The 16,134-nt window shown below is 42.6% G+C and overlaps 1 protein-coding gene across 2 annotated transcripts; it reads left to right on the top strand.

Annotated features, from left to right (window-relative positions):
- The first annotated feature begins 4,647 nt into the window (after positions 1 to 4,647).
- On the top strand, positions 4,648 to 16,041 carry morn4 (MORN repeat containing 4). Of its 2 annotated transcripts, XR_003861840.2 has the most exons (6): positions 4,648 to 4,810; positions 5,749 to 5,827; positions 9,689 to 9,803; positions 9,879 to 9,988; positions 10,121 to 10,383; positions 14,274 to 16,041. XR_003861840.2 is itself a non-coding variant. In XM_029647022.2 (5 exons), the coding sequence occupies exons 2-5, from the start codon at positions 5,761 to 5,763 to the stop codon at positions 10,267 to 10,269; spliced, it is 441 nt and encodes a 146-aa protein (XP_029502882.1). In that variant the 5' UTR covers positions 4,648 to 4,810; positions 5,749 to 5,760; the 3' UTR covers positions 10,270 to 16,041. The 2 variants fall into 2 exon arrangements, 1 of the variants encoding a protein (XP_029502882.1); XM_029647022.2 differs by having other exon boundaries at positions 10,121 to 16,041.
- The last annotated feature ends 93 nt before the right edge of the window (positions 16,042 to 16,134 follow it).

Below are 16,134 nucleotides of genomic sequence, written 5' to 3'. Positions count from 1 at the left end.
GTGTGTGTGTGTGTGTGTGTGTGTGTAGGTAAGTAAAGAAATAAAACAGCAGTATAAAGACATGTGAAAATAAGAGTAGCAAGGCTTTATACAGATACCGGTTAGTCAGGCTGATTGAGGTAGTATGTACATGTGGATATGGTTAAAGTGACTATGCATATATGATGAACAGAGAGTAGCAGTAGCGTAAAAAGAGGGGTTGGCGGGTGGTGGGACACAATGCAGATAGCCCGGTTAGCCAATGTGCAGGAGCACTGGTTGGTCGGGCCAATTGATGTAGTATGTGCATGAATGTATAGTTAAAGTGACTATGCATATAAGATGAACAGAGAGTAGCAGCAGCGTAAAATAAGGGTTGGGGAGGGGCACACAATGCAAATAGTCCGGGTAACCATTTGGTTACCTGTTCAGGAGTCTTATGGCTTGGGGGTAAAAACTGTTGAGAAGGCTTTTTGTCCTAGACTTGGCATTCCAGCACCACTTGCCATGAGGTAGTAGAGAGAACAGTCTATGACTGGGGTAGCTGGGGTCTTTGACAATTTTCAGGGCCTTCCTCTGACACCGCCTGGTGTAGAGGTCCTGGATGGCAGGCAGCTGTGCCCCAGTGATGTACTGGGCCGTACGCACTACCCTCTGAAGTGCCTTGCGGTCGGAGGCCGAGCAATTTCCGTACCAGGCAGTGGTGCAACCGGTCAGGATGCTCTTGATGTTGCAGCTGTAGAACCTTTTGAGGATTTCAGGATCCATGCCAAATCTATAATTCTATACATTTGTCCATATCTAAAGTGTGAGTAACACAAACACTACAACAAAATATGGGCTAAAAAAAAACCTGACTAAAAAATGTTACCTGACATTTCTGACAAGTTCTAAATAGCTCTCTAAGGTTTGCAATGACTAAGGAAAACTGATGATGCACTACCCAATTTCGAAATTGCACCTTGGGCATTCTAGTATTACAACTTTCAAGAGTTAACTGAAAGCTGGACTGAGTTCCTTAAAAATATACACTACCGTTCAGAAGTTTGGGGTCACTTAGAAATGTCCTTGTTTTTGCAATTTGTCCATTAAAATAACATCACATTGATCAGAAATACAGTATAGACATTGTTAATGTTGTAAATGACTATTGTAGCTGGAAACGGCAGATTTTTTATGGAATATCTACAGAGGCCCATTATCAGCAACCATCACTCCTGTGTTCCAATTGCACGTTGTGTTAGCTAATCCAAGTTAATCATTGTAAAAGGCTATTATGTTAGCACAGTTGAAAACTGTTGTTCTGATAAAGAAGCAATAAAACTGGCCTTCTTTAGACTAGTTGAGTATCTGGAATGTCAGTATTAGTGGGTTTGATTACAGGCTCAAAATGGTCTGAAACAAATAACTTTCTTCTGAAACTCATCAGTCAATTCTTGTTCTGAGAAATTAAGGCTATTCCATGCGAGAAATTGCCAAGAAACTGAAGATCTTGTACAACGCTGTGTACTACTCCCTTCACAGAACAGTGCAAACAGGCTCTAACCAGAATAGAAAGAGAAGTGGGAGGCCCCGGTGCACAACTGATTAAGAGGACAAGTACATTACCGTGTCTAGTTTGAGAAACAGACGTCAGACAAGTCTTCAACTGGCAACTTCATTAAATAGTACCCACAAAACACCAGTCTCAACAACAACAGTGAAGAGGCGACTCCGGGATGCTGGCCTTCTAGGCAGAGTTCCTCTGTTCAGTGTCTGTGTTCTTTTGCCCATCTTAATCTTTTAATTTTATTGGCCAGTCTGGGATACTGCATTTTCTTTTCAAATCTGCCTAGAAGGCCAGCATCTTCACTGTTGACATTGAGAATGGTGTTTTGCGGGTACTATTTAATGAAGCTGCCAGTGACGTTATTTTAAAGGACAAAAAATGTGCTTTTCTTTCAAAATAAGAACATTTCTAAGTGACCCCAAACTTTTGAACGGTAGTGCATATATTTATCTTGTACACTACATGACCAAAAGTATGTGGACAACTGCTCGTTGAAAATCTAATTCCAAAATCATGGCCATTAATATGGAGTTGGTCCCCCCTTTGCTGCTATGACAGCCTCCACACTCTGGGAAGGCTTTCCACTAGATATTTTAAAATAGCTAGGGGGACTTGCATCCATTCAGCCCCAAGAGCATTAGTGAGGTCGGCACTGATGTTGGGCGATTAGGCCTGGCTTGAAGTCGGCGTTCCAATTCATCCCTAAGGTGTTCGATGTTGTTTATTTCAGTGCTCTGTGAAGGCCAGTCAAGTTCTTCCACACCGATCTCGTCAAACCATTTCTGCATATGGACCTATATTTGTGAACGGGAATTGTTATGCTGACACAGGCAAGGGCCTTCCCCAAACTGTTGCCACAAACGCCTAGCCCAAGCCATGAAAAACATCCCCAGACCATCATTCCTCATCCACCAAACTTTACAGTTGGCACTATGCATTGGGGCAAGTACCGTTCTCCAGGCATTCACCAAACCCAGATTAGTTCATCGGACTTCCAGATAGTGAAGCGTGATTCATCACTCCAGTGAACTTGTTTCCACTGCTCCAGAATTCAAAAGCAGCGAGCTTTACTCCACTCCACCTGACGCTTGGAATTGTTCATCGTGATCTTAGGCTTGTGGGCGGCTGCTCGGCCATGGAAACCCATTTCATGAAGCTCCAGGCTAACTGTTCTTGTGCTGACGTTGCTTCCAGAGGCATTTTGGAATATTGTTGCAATGGATTGCAGACTATTTTTATGCGCTACACGCTTCAGCACTCAGTTATTCCGATTTTATACACCTGTCAGCAACTTGTGTGGCTGAAATAGCCAAATGCACTAATTTGAAGTGGTGTCCACATACTTTTGAATATATGTATATAGTGCATTCGGAAAGTATCCTGACCCCTTGACTTTTCCCACATTTGTTATGTTTCAGCATTCTTCTAAAACAGATTACATTGTTTAATACTCCATAATGACAAATCAGAAATAGATTTTTGACATTTTTGCAAATGTAAAAAAAAATGACATTATATATCACATTACACAATATCACATTTACATACTGTAAGTATTACTCAGTACTTTGTTGTATTATCTTAGGCAGCGATTATAGCCTTAAGTCTTCTTGGGTATGATGCTACAAGCTTGGCACACCTGCATTTGGGGATTTTCTCCCATTCTTCTCTGCAGATTCTCTCAAGCTCTGTCAGGTTGGTTGGGGAGCGTTGCTGCACAGCCATTTTCAGGTCTCTTCAGAGATGTTCAAGTCCGGGCTCTGGCTGCGCCACTCAAGGACATTCCCGAAGACTTGTCCCGAAGCCATTCATGCATTGTCTTGGCTGTGTGCTTAGGGTCATTGTCCTGTTCGCCCCACACTGAAGTCCTGAGCGCTCTGGAGCAGGTTTTAATCAAGGATCTCTCTGTACATTGCTCTGTTAATTTTTGCCTCCATCCTGACTAGTCTCCCAGTCTCTGCCACTGAAAAACATCACCAAGGCATGATGCTGCCACCACCATGCTTCACTGTAGGGGATGGTGCCAGGTCTCCTCCAGACGTGACGTTTGGCATTCAGGCCAAAGAGTTTAATTAATCTTGGTTTCATCAGATCAGAGTATCTTGTTTCTCATGGCCTGAGAGTCTTTAGGTGCATTTTGTCAAACTTCAAGCTGTCATCTGCCTTTGACTGAGGAGTGGCTTCCATCTGGCCGCTCTACCATAAAGGCCTGATTGGTGGCATGCTGCAAAGATGGTTGTCCTTCTGGAAGGTTCTCCAATCTCCTCAGAGGAACTCTGGAGCTCTGTCAGAGTGACCCTTGTATTCTTGGTCACCTCCCTTACCAAGGCCCATCTCCACCGATTGCTCAGTTTTGCCGGGCGGCCAGCTCTCGGAAGATTCTTGGTGGTTCCAAACTTCTTCCATTTAAGAATGATGGAGGCCACTGTGTTCTTGGGGAACTTTAATGCTGAAGAAATGTTTTGTACCCTTCCCCAGATCTGTGCCTCGACACAATCCTGTCTCTATGGACAATTCCTTTGACCTCATGGCTTGGTTTTTGCTCTGGCATGAACTGTCAACCGTGAGACCTTAAATAGACACTTGGGTTCCTTTCCAAATCAGGGAAAGGAATCCATTTAATTTACCACAGGTGGATTCCAATCAAGTTGTAGAAACATCTGAAGGGTGATCAGGGGAAACAGGTTGCACCTGAGCTCAATTTCGAGTCTCATAGCCAAGGGTCTGAATACTTATGGAAATAAGGTATTTCATTTTTATTTATTTTTTAACATTAACAAAAAAAATCTAAAAACTGTTTTCGCTTTGGGTATGGTATTGTGTGTAGATTGCTGAGGATTTGTTTTTATTTAATCCATTTTAGAACAAGGCTGTAAGGTAATAAAATGTGGAAAAAGTCAAGGGGTCTGAATACTTTCAGAAGGCACTGTCTGTGTATGGAACCCGCGCCCCCCCGCCGACCCCACGCGCCCCGACCCCCCCACCCTCTGCCCCCCACCCCAGGGGGCGTGCCCCACAGTCTGGGAACCACTGCTGTAACACATCAAACCAATCAGAACAGGGTTTAAATGAGCGGCAGCCTAAACCCTGCAATGAAACAGCACGGTTATGTGAGCGCGTAGTGATGCCATACGGTCCGCGTCAGGAACACTGAAGCTTATAGCGGCAGGCTTATAATGTCCACTAGTCGATATGTGCTTCTGCTCTCTAATCGTCAAATCAACTCGCTAATGTCGTAAAGGTGGATTCCAATGCTCCAGAGACAGAGAAGGTAGCGCACAGGTAAACCGTTTGGTTATTTGATTGTAGGCTATGTACACTGTCAATAGAATGCAGTTCAGGATTTGTCGAAATTGGCTCAGTTACTGTAGCTACAGTAGCTACTGTAATATACAGACATGATAGACGATACACTGGCGAAATAATAATAAGAATGTTGACAACATGTATGAAGGCAGACGTGTGATCACCTACGATTGCTCAACTAGGTGTTTTACAGGTGAGAATATAGCTGCATTGGGAGAGCGGTGTCACTGTAGCCTGATTTACATATAGACGAGTCTTTGAATAATTTATTACTCATCCAGTGTCAACGGGTTCATACTTGAATTACATCATTGGCAGCATTTGTCTCACATGCCAATGTGGCAGCGAATAGCCTACCTTATCAAGTTCTCTGACTGATTAGGTTATATTCCTGCTGCAAGTTGATAAGAAATTATTGAAAATGAAGGGAAGCTTTGCCAATCCTTTTTCTCACACATATTCCCCTTTTCCTTTGTGTGTGTAAAAACCATTCAGAGTTCAGTTTTTGTGATGCACTGTCCATAGGCTAGCTAGCCCACCTCAAGTGTGCACACTTCACTTGATAGTACAGTCTCTGAAGAGCTATTGATCTTTTGTCTTTCCTGTTGTGCCTCTGGACTCAGCACCTGTCCTCTGCCCCCACGCCTACCTCGTCCCTTCTCTCTCTCTCCCCATCCTTGTCTTCTGCCCATCCTCTCCCTCGACCTCAGCCTATCCATTTGTCTCACATCTCTCCATTCGTCTTTCCCCAGCCTCCTTTGCCCATCCTTCAATCTCTCCCCATCCCTTAATCTCACTGTCCCTCCCTCCCCTCCTCTCCCCAGCCCTCTCTCCCCTTGACTTTAACATACTGTACCTCTGAGGTCACACTAATGTCAGGGTTACGTTAAGACTGTGTGTGTGTGTGTGTGCAGAGCGGAGGAGCCATGACTCTGACGAGAGGGTCGTTCACCTACACGACGGGGGAGGAGTACCACGGGGAGTGGAAAGAAGGCAAGACATCTCCTCTATTAACCTTCTCTATCAAGTTCACTTCATTTGACATCATTATACTGTACAGTAGGCACATACAGTGGCTGAACAATATGGCACCAAAGCATCAGTGCATCATGCTCTATACTGTTATGTAGGCCTTCATGTATATATGAGAGTCTGGTGATTCTCTAATCCGCGCTGTGTTCTAATATTACTACGAAGCCTTCACACTGAAGTCCAGAGGGTACTCAATTCATGGGCTGAATAATCTGAGCGTAATATCTTCAGATGGTAGCATCAGCCAGATAATTCATCCACAGAGCTGTCGGATATAACATCCTTACAGCCTCATTACCAGCAGCTAGCCTATCTAGGCAGTCCCCCGGCGTCTCTGACTCCAAAATATGTTAGCTAACTGTCTCTCGTGGCTCTGTTTCTCTGTGTCTTAACTAACAGTATCCCGTGTCTGTTTCTCTGTGTCTTAACTAACAGTATCCCGTGTCTGTTTCTCTGTGTCTTAACTAACAGTATCCCGTGTCTGTTTCTCTGTGTCTTAACTAACAGTATCCCGTGTCTGTTTCTCTGTGTCTTAACTAACAGTATCCCGTATCTGTTTCTCTGTGTCTTAACTAACAGTATCCCGTGTCTGTTTCTCTGTGTCTTAACTAACAGTATCCCGTGTCTGTTTCTCTGTGTCTTAACTAACAGGATCCCGTGTCTGTTTCTCTGTGTCTTAACTAACAGGATCCCGTGTCTGTTTCTCTGTGTCTTAACTAACAGTATCCCGTGTCTGTTTCTCTGTGTCTTAACTAACAGTATCCCGTGTCTGTTTCTCTGTGTCTTAACTAACAGGATCCCGTGTCTGTTTCTCTGTGTCTTAACTAACAGGATCCCGTGTCTGTTTCTCTGTCTTAACTGTACGTATTTATTGTGTTAGTCAGTAGTTGGTGCTGTCAGTAATTCGGGGTAATCTGGGCAGGATGAATACCAGTGAGAGGATGGGGGTTGGGGGAATACTGTGAACTTAACAACCCTTTGTCTTCCTCCTGTCCTTTGTTCTTTCTGTAAGGCACCAGACTAGGTTTTTAAACATAGAAACATATGTGACAAACATGTGTCTCCCCATTTCTAAAAGATCTTATTATTCTGACTACACACACACACACAGTCTATTAAGCCAAATCCTGACTAACCTTTAACCCATGACGTCAAGGCTGACCTCCCGTAGTTTTTTAAATGTTTTATCTTTATTTAACTAGTCAGTTAAGAACAAATTCTTATTTTCAGTGACAGCCTAGGAACAGTGGGTTAAATGCCTTGTTCAGGGGCAGAACGACAGATTTTTACCTTGTCAGCTCGGGGATTCGATCTAGCAACCTTTCGGTTACTAGTCCAACACTCTAACCACTAGGTTACCTGCCGCCCCATCAGGAGTAGACCTTGGACTGCTTTTGGAAACACACACTAGAAAGCTCAGACTCGACCCCTGTTGAAGCAGTGGAACAGCCAAACACATCTGCCAGGATGAACTATAATATGCACGAGAATATTTCAAAACTACAGATCGTTAAAACATACTCTGTTTAAAATGTCAGCTCCCTCAAACAACACAGCCGTGTTATGAACAGTTCCTACGGTTTTAATGAGCATAGAAGTCCAATCCAAGGTCTAATAAGGTCAAGAGAGCAGGATTGCAGTTTATATACCGTAACGTTTACTGTAAAATGTAGAATAACTATCCTAACCTTCTTGTATCCGACTTGTAGATGATTGGCTAAGTACACATTCTTAGGGTTATATGCCTAGTAAAATGTAAAAAATCTGGAGAGAACAGCCACATACATATTGTATTGGATCATACAGGCAGCAGACACGCGTGTGTGTGTGTGATTCGCAGACAGATTCTGAATTAGGAATCCTTGTTGGTATCCTAATATACTAAACCTGCTGGATTAGATCACTTTAAGGAGACAGTAGACAGATGGTGTCCTAATATACTAAACCTGCTGGATTAGATCACTTTAAGGAGACAGTAGACAGATGTGTCCTAATATACTAAACCTGCTGGATTAGATCACTTTAAGGAGACAGTAGACAGATGGTGTCCTAATATACTAAACCTGCTGGATTAGATCACTTTAAGGAGACCGTAGACAGATGGTGTCCTAATATACTAAACCTGCTGGATTAGATCACTTTAAGGAGACAGTAGACAGATGGTGTCCTAATATACTAAACCTGCTGGATTAGATCACTTTAAGGAGACAGTAGACAGATGGTGTCCTAATATACTAAACCTGCTGGATTAGATCACTTTAAGGAGACAGTAGACAGATGGTGTCCTAATATACTAAACCTGCTGGATTAGATCACTTTATGTTATGCAGGTGAGTGAGGACCCAAAAGCGGTTTAACAGAAACAGAGTCTTTTAATGTCAAAACACAGGGAAGACATAGATCCTCTTCAGATGTATCGATTGACAAAATAGACAACCCGCAGAGAGGGCGACAAATAAATCATAAAGTCCTCTGATCTTTACAGGAGAGTCCCCTTCTAGCAGCAGAGGAGAATAGCAGGGTTAGCGGCAACAGACTGCTGGTCTCTCCGGGTAGGCGCGGGTTGTAGAGGACAGAGGTACCTGATCACACGTAGCATCTGATGAAGAGGCAGATTACGACAGGACGGGACAAGGGTGAAGCAAACGAGAATCTGACGAAGACAGAAGCAGAAACAGAGAGAGAAATAGAGACCTAATCAGAGGGGAAAAGGGAACAGGTGGGAGAGGGTAAACGAGGTAGTTAGAGGAGATGAGGAACAGCTGGGGGAAGGAAAGGAAGAGAAGGTAACCTAATACGACCAGCAGGGGGAAACGAAGTGAAGAGAAAGAACAGGAACAAGACATAACATGACAATACATGACACTTTAAGGAGACAGTAGACCGATGGTATCCTAATATACTAAACCTGCTGGATTAGATCACTTTAAGGAGACAGTAGACCGATGGTATCCTAATATACTAAACCTGCTGGATTAGATCACTTTAAGGAGACAGTAGACAGATGGTGTCCTAATATACTAAACCTGCTGGATTAGATCACTTTAAGGAGACAGTAGACAGATGGTGTCCTAATATACTAAACCTGCTGGATTAGATCACTTTAAGGAGACAGTAGACAGATGGTATCCTAATATACTAAACCTGCTGGATTAGATCACTTTAAGGAGGCAGTAGACAGATGGTGTCCTAATATACTAAACCTGCTGGATTAGATCACTTTAAGGAGACAGTAGACCGATGGTGTCCTAATATACTAAACCTGCTGGATTAGATCACTTTAAGGAGACAGTAGACAGATGGTATCCTAATATACTAAACCTGCTGGATTAGATCACTTTAAGGAGGCAGTAGACAGATGGTGTCCTAATATACTAAACCTGCTGGATTAGATCACTTTAAGGAGACAGTAGACAGATGGTATCCTAATATACTAAACCTGCTGGATTAGATCACTTTAAGGAGACAGTAGACCGATGGTATCCTAATATACTAAACCTGCTGGATTAGATCACTTTAAGGAGACAGTAGACCGATGGTGTCCTAATATACTAAACCTCTAGTTGATAGAAGGAAGGAAGATTACAGTTCAAAATGGTGAGTATTCAGGACTTGTGCCAAGAAGCACAGATTATTAAACCATCAAGTAGCCTATTACAAGAGCATTGGGCATGTAGTAGGTTTAATTATTTGATAAGGAAGGAAGAAATGCTGCATTTCTAAATGAATGTAACAGCTCAGATTGTTGTATTTTATGTTTCTGTGTTTAATAACTTAAATGTTGTTTCCTGTGTGTGTGTGTGTGTGTGTGTGTGTCTCCAGGTCGGAGACATGGAATGGGCCAGCTGAAGTTCTCAGATGGAACGTGCTATGCGGGACAGTTTGAGAATGGACTGTTCCAAGGCTCGGGGGTGCTCCTCTTCCCAGACGGATCCAGGTGTGTGTCTGTGTGTGTGCGTGCGTGTGTGTGTACATCTTCTTTATTTCATATTTTGTTCTTCTTCATCCTTAGGTATGAGGGTCAGTTTACCCAGGGGAAGTTCCAGGGTGCCGGCGTCTTCAGTCGCTTTGATGGGATGAAGTTTGAAGGAGAGTTTAAGAGTGGTCGTGTGGAGGGATATGGTACGTTCATCAAACCACAAGGCTCTAATAGGAGAAACAGTTGCAAAAGAAACACAACACCTACCCAATCTTGCTGTTCTTATTTTTTGTGTTCCAATCAGCAGCTCATCCTCCATCTTGTCTGTTGTCCAGGGTTACTGACGTTTCCAGATGGGAACCATGGTGTGCCGCGTAACGAGGGCCTGTTTGAGAACCACAAGCTGCAGAAGAGGGAGAAGTGCCAAGGGGTGGTACTGCAGGCACAGGGAGCTGCCTCCACTGCCCGCAGTCTGGCTCTATGACCCTGCAGACACCCGAGACCCCACCAGGACACTATGAGGAGTGGCTAGCTGTTCAGCAACTGGACTCATCTTAGATCCAAAATGGTGGAACAATGGGTCTCCACCATGGCCAGGGTACAACATCCTCATATACAGGCACTCGGGGATGGACAACAGGGTCATGCACCAGGGTTGTGGTGATTCTTGAATTTGAATTAGCCACACTCCACAGAAAGAAGAATTGAATTTGAATGAAGGGAAGTATCATTTAATTCTATGTATTTTATTTAAATTCAAATGTATAATTTATTATACACATCACTTGGCCTATGCGCAATGTACAGTTACTAATACTATGTATAACATACTGTAGGTTAAACCTAACATTACCTCTGAGTTATAATCAAGTTCATATTTTAAATTGGGTTTCTTTGTAATAATAAGTTGCATATGCTTTTGGTAAAATACATGTCAAAGGATTGAAACTTTCATGTCTCAGTTAAATTGATTTGAATTCAATGTCTACTTCCTTCAATTCAAAGTCTGCTTTCTGTGGGGTGTGGGCAATTGAAATAGAATTTGGCATTTCATGGGTTGAATTAAATTCAGAATTGACCCCAACCCTGTCATTCTCGCTCTCTCTCTCTCTCTTTCTGTCCGTGTGTCTCTCTCTCTCTCTCTTGTCTCTCGCTCTGTCTCTGCCTTTCTGTGTCCTCCTGCTACACCAATGCTGTTCTGCCTTCAAATTGTATTTGTCACATGCGCCGACTACAACAGGTGTAAACCTTACCGTGAAATGCTTACTTACAAGCCCTTAACCAACAATGCAGTTCAATAAATAGTTAAGAAAATATTTACTAAATAAACTAAAGTAAAAAAAATCTAAAAGTAACACAAGAAAATGTCATAACAAGGCTATATTTTTTTAACCTTTATTTAACTAGGCAAGTCAGTTAAGAACAAATTCTTATTTTCAATAACAGTGGGTTAACTGCCTGTTCAGCGGCAGAACGACAGATTTATACCTTGTCAGCTCGGGGGTTTGAACTTGCAACCTTCCGGTTACTAGTCCAACGCTCTAACCACTAGCCTACCCTGCCGCCCCATATATATACATACATACTAGCCTACCCATATATATATATATAGAGAGATAGATAGATAGATATCTATGTATCTATATGTATCTATGTATATGTATATATATGATCTGGGGACCCATGTTTCCTGAGAGGGGAAAAGGTGTTGTCGTGCCCTCTTAACTGTCTTGGTATGTTTGAACCATATTTGTTTGTTGGTGATGTGGAGACCAAGGAACTTCAAACTCTCGACCCACTCCACCCTGTCGATGTTAATGGGGGCCTGTCCGGCCCTCCTTTTCCTATAGTCCAGGATCATCTCCTTTGTCTTGCTCACATTGAGGGAGAGGTTGATGTCCTGGCACCACACTGCCAGGTCTCATCTCCTCCCTATAGGCTGTCTCATCATTGTCGGTGATCAGGCCTACCACTGTTGTATCGTCAGCAAACTTAAGGATGGCGTTGGAGTCGTGCTTGGTCAGGCAGTCATGGGTGTTCAGGAAGGGACTAAGTATGCACCCCTGAGGGGCCCCATTGTTGAGGATCAGTGTATCAGAAATGTGGATGCCTACCCTTACCACCTGGGGGCGTCCCGTCAGGAAGTCCAGGATGCAGTTGCAGAGGGACATGTTTAGTCCCAGGGTCCTTAGCCTAGTGATGAGCTTTGTGGGCATCATGGTGTTGAACACAGCTGTAATCAATGAACAGCATTCTCAAATAACTGTTCCTTTTGTCCTGGTGGGAATGGGCAGTGTGGAGTGCGATTGAGATTGCGTCATCTGTTTGGGTGTTATGTGAATTGGAGTGGGTCTAGGGTTTCCGGCATGATGGTGTTGATGTGACCCATGACCAGCCCTTCAAAGCACTTCATGGCTACTGATGTGAGTGCTATGGAGCGGTAATCGTTTAGTCAGGTTACCTTCGCTTTCTTGGGCTCAAGGACTTTGGTGGTCTGCTTAAAACATGTAGTTATTACAGACTTGGTCAGGGAGAGATTGAAAATGTCAGTGAAGACACTTGCCAGTTGGTTTGCGCATGCTTTGCATATATGTCCTGGTAATCCATCTGGCCAGCGGCTTTGTGAATGTTGACCAGTTTTTAAAGTTCTTGCTCACATCGGCTACGGAGAGCATGATCACAGTCATCTAGAACAGCTGGTGCTCTCATGCATGGTTCGGTGTTGCTTGCCTCGAAGCGAGCATAAAATACAGTTAGCTTTTCTGGCAGGCTTGCGTCACTGGGTAGCTTGCATCGGTGTTTCCCTTTGTAGTCCGTAATATTTTTTTAACCCTGCCACATCCGACGAGCGTCCGAGCCGGTGTAGTACGATTCAGTCTTAGTCCTGTATTGACGCTTTGCCTGTTTAATGGTTCGTCTGAGGGTATAGCGGGATTTCTTCTAAGCGTCTGGATTAGTGTCCCGCTCCTTGAAAGCCGCAGCTCTAGCCTTTAGCTCGGTGTGGATGCTGCCTGTAATCCATGGCTTCTGGTTGGGAAATGTACGTGCGGTCACTATGTGGACGTCATCGATGCATTTATTGATGAAGCTGGTGACTGAGGTGGTATACTCTTCAAAGCTTCACCTTGGTGCCCACACCAGGGTTATGGCTCTTACTACACACCATTTTTGTGATTTTCTGTCCACCATTATGGCTATTCTGTACATAGCAGAAGTCTATCACCTCAACAAGGGAAGTGAAGGGAAACTGGGATGCCTTTCATTGTGTGGAACTGTGGTTGTGTGAATTCACCCAGAATTTACCTTAGATGGACATGGGGCAAACGGAACGCCTGTCTGCTCTGCTAGGAGGGGCTACTGACTCTACACAGCCTTGGGATTGGTCTCTGTCTGTCAGTCAGGACTGTAGCAAATTTCAGCAACAACAATTGTCACCATAAGCCTACAGTGTCTGAAATGTAAATTCTTGGAACTACAACAAGGACAATGTTTCTGCAATGAAACACACAACACAGTTACAGCATCTCACTTTAGAACAGGAAAACCCTGCTTGCTGGCAATCTTAATGCCATACTCCATCTGACGCCTTTTCAGGTCAGCAGCGTGCTTAATGTTACTGAACATGACGATAGAATAACGACAGGTATGATTGTTATTCAAGTAGAATGGAAAGTATGCAGTTAAATGAGCTGTTACTTGTCATTTAATCTATGTCTTAATGCATGTGTTTTGGAACCTGTCAGGCCACATTGTTCTCTTTTGTTTTGAAATATCTTTGTCAGGGCTATTTAATGTCGGTCTTGGAGGGCTGAAACACGCACAAATGTTTTTCTTCTACCTGGTAGTTAATTGCACTCACCAGGTCTGAATTAGTCCCTTATTAGAAGGAGAGGGTGAAAAACAGAAGTGTTTCGGCCCTCCTGGACCGACATTGAACAGTGCTGCTTCATGATAACACTGGCAGGCAGCTTCTCAGGTTAGCACCCCCCCCCAGTCTTGGTCTTGACTCCGGTCTTGAATCGGTCTCACTTTAGGTCTCGAACAAACATTGCCCGCAGATGTATTGTTTTGAAAACATGGAAGTGTCCCAAAACAGGATTAATTTATTATTCACTAAATAGTGGTTCTCACCTACAACATTAATCTGGATTATCATAATGGAATTGCACTATTTAAAGAATCTAGCATTTCATTTATCAGCTATTGATCAAATAGGCATCACTCTGGTGAACTAGTCCTATACTGAGACTTATCTACAATATGTGAATAATGACCTATTGATATGTTTGTATTGTAGATAAAAACACACATTTCACATTTGCCTTAACAGGGTGTGTTGGAGAAATTGTCTAAATAGAGGAACTGTTCATTGGAGGAGGATCAAAATTAACTTCTTCCTCCCCTCTGCCATCCTCTTCTTCCTTTCCCCCCTCTTCTATCCTCATCCATCCTCTTGGTGATGACGGGATTCAACTCAAATGACTCCAGTGGTTTTCCACTCTAACAGCCTCTCCAAGGATGTCATTTGTAAGGAGAGAGTAGGTTCAACACTATGATTTTGACAGGCATGAGTCCTTAGTTGCTTACATCATTGATTCTTGAAGAATATAACTTATAAATTACTTATGTGCTTAGTTTAACTTGCATAACCATCAGAACCCAAATATACACTTGTTTTAGTCTGTTTAACCTCTACAGGATCGGTGTACCCCCGTGGGACGGTTGAGCTAACGTAGGCTAATGTGATTAGCATGAGGTAGTAAGTAACAAGATCATTTCCCAGGCCATAGACATATCTGATATTGTCAGAAAGCTTAAATTCTTGTTAATCAAACTGCACTGTCCAATTTACAGTAGCTATTACAGTGAAATAATACCATGCTATTGTTTGAGGGGAGTGCACAGTTATGAACTTAAACATTTATTAATAAACTAGTTAGGCACATTTGGGCAGTCTTGATACAACATTTTGAACAGAAATACAATGGTTCATTGGATCAGTCTAAAACGTTGTGCATAAACTGCTGCCATCTAGTGGCCAAAATTTAAATTATGCCTGGGATGGAATAATACATTATGGCCTTTCTCTTCCATTTCAAAGATGATGGTACAAACAAATACAAAAAATTGTTTGTTTTTTCTTTGTTTTATCTTTGACCAGATCTAATGTGTTATATTCTCCTACATTCATTTCACATTTCCACAAACATCAAAGTGTTTCCTTTCAAATGGTATCAAGAATATGCATATCCTTGCTTCAGGTCCTGAGCTACAGGCAGTTAGATTTGGGTATGTCATTTTAGGCAAAAATTTAAAAAAAGGGGCGGATCCTTAAGAGGTTCGTACATTTAAACAAACACTGTACAGTCTCAAAACATGGCTAAAATGAAAATTCAGTCCTTGAATCCATAGCTCTGTCTTTGAATTTGAGAGTGGTTACATTTCTCCAGACCCTCCCTTTGCTTTTTAGCGAAACGGGTGGGGAATATGCTTTGTTATTGATCCAATTAAAGACTCCAGCTTTAACAGAACGAATAGAGGGAAATGCTCACACTCTTGCACAGTCCGTATACTTCTAAAAACCAACGTATAACAAATGCAACATTTCTGTCACATATCCTTCCCTTTGTCAAGACATGAGGGAAGGACATGGTTGATCCGATAGCAGGCTGTTTATTCTCTATGGTGTGTGTGTATAGCATTACATGTGTGTCTTACAGTATATATCTGTTAGGGGACAAGTGACACTTTATAGGCTAGGGACACTTTATTAACCATTAATTACACACCTATGTTAGTTGTCATTATTAGTCATAGGACGGTTGGTATCTGTATTCTGTGGGGTTGAATTGTATTCTACTAGAATTGATCATGGCTATAGTGTGATGAAACCCAAATGAATCCATTGTACATTAACGGTTTACTCTGACTGAGTAAATATATGGTTTTGTCGGTGGACAACTAGAGCCTTTACTAAAGACAATGGAATGATTAGATATACAGAGGATTTGGGAAGCAGACGTGTGTGTGTGTGTGTGTGTGTGTGTGTGTGTGTGTGTAATGAGACCATCATTATCAAGATATTCTCTGTTATTCCCCAGAGGGTAGAATGACATGGAGATCAATGCTATATGGTAAGGACTTATCCCCTAGGGATTTATGCTAATAACAAAGACAAAGGGATTGACAGGAGACGTCTTATTGTTGACATTCTGGCTGCTAATTTGACAATAAAAAGTACCTTCTAATAAATCTGTACCTTTGTTGAGATCTCTTTGTTCTATAGGCAACACAGACTAGAGAATGTTAAAAATAATCATTTAATTCATTTAAAAATTTTATTTGATAG

The sequence above is a fragment of the Oncorhynchus nerka genome, linkage group LG16 (genome assembly GCF_034236695.1).
Source record: "Oncorhynchus nerka isolate Pitt River linkage group LG16, Oner_Uvic_2.0, whole genome shotgun sequence".
NCBI classification, from domain to species: Eukaryota; Metazoa; Chordata; class Actinopteri; order Salmoniformes; family Salmonidae; genus Oncorhynchus; species Oncorhynchus nerka.
This window is presented reverse-complemented; position numbering and strand designations above follow the sequence as displayed.

Excerpts from the sequence above, each read along its gene's own strand:
- morn4 (XM_029647022.2), top strand. The coding sequence starts at position 5,761 with ATGACTCTGACGAGAGGGTCGTTCACCTACACGACGGGGGAGGAGTAC. Across the intron at positions 9,804-9,878 it reads CTCTTCCCAGACGGATCCAG|GTATGAGGGTCAGTTTACCC; the intron begins GTGTGTGTCTGT and ends CTTCATCCTTAG. Across the intron at positions 9,989-10,120 it reads TGGTCGTGTGGAGGGATATG|GGTTACTGACGTTTCCAGAT; the intron begins GTACGTTCATCA and ends TCTGTTGTCCAG.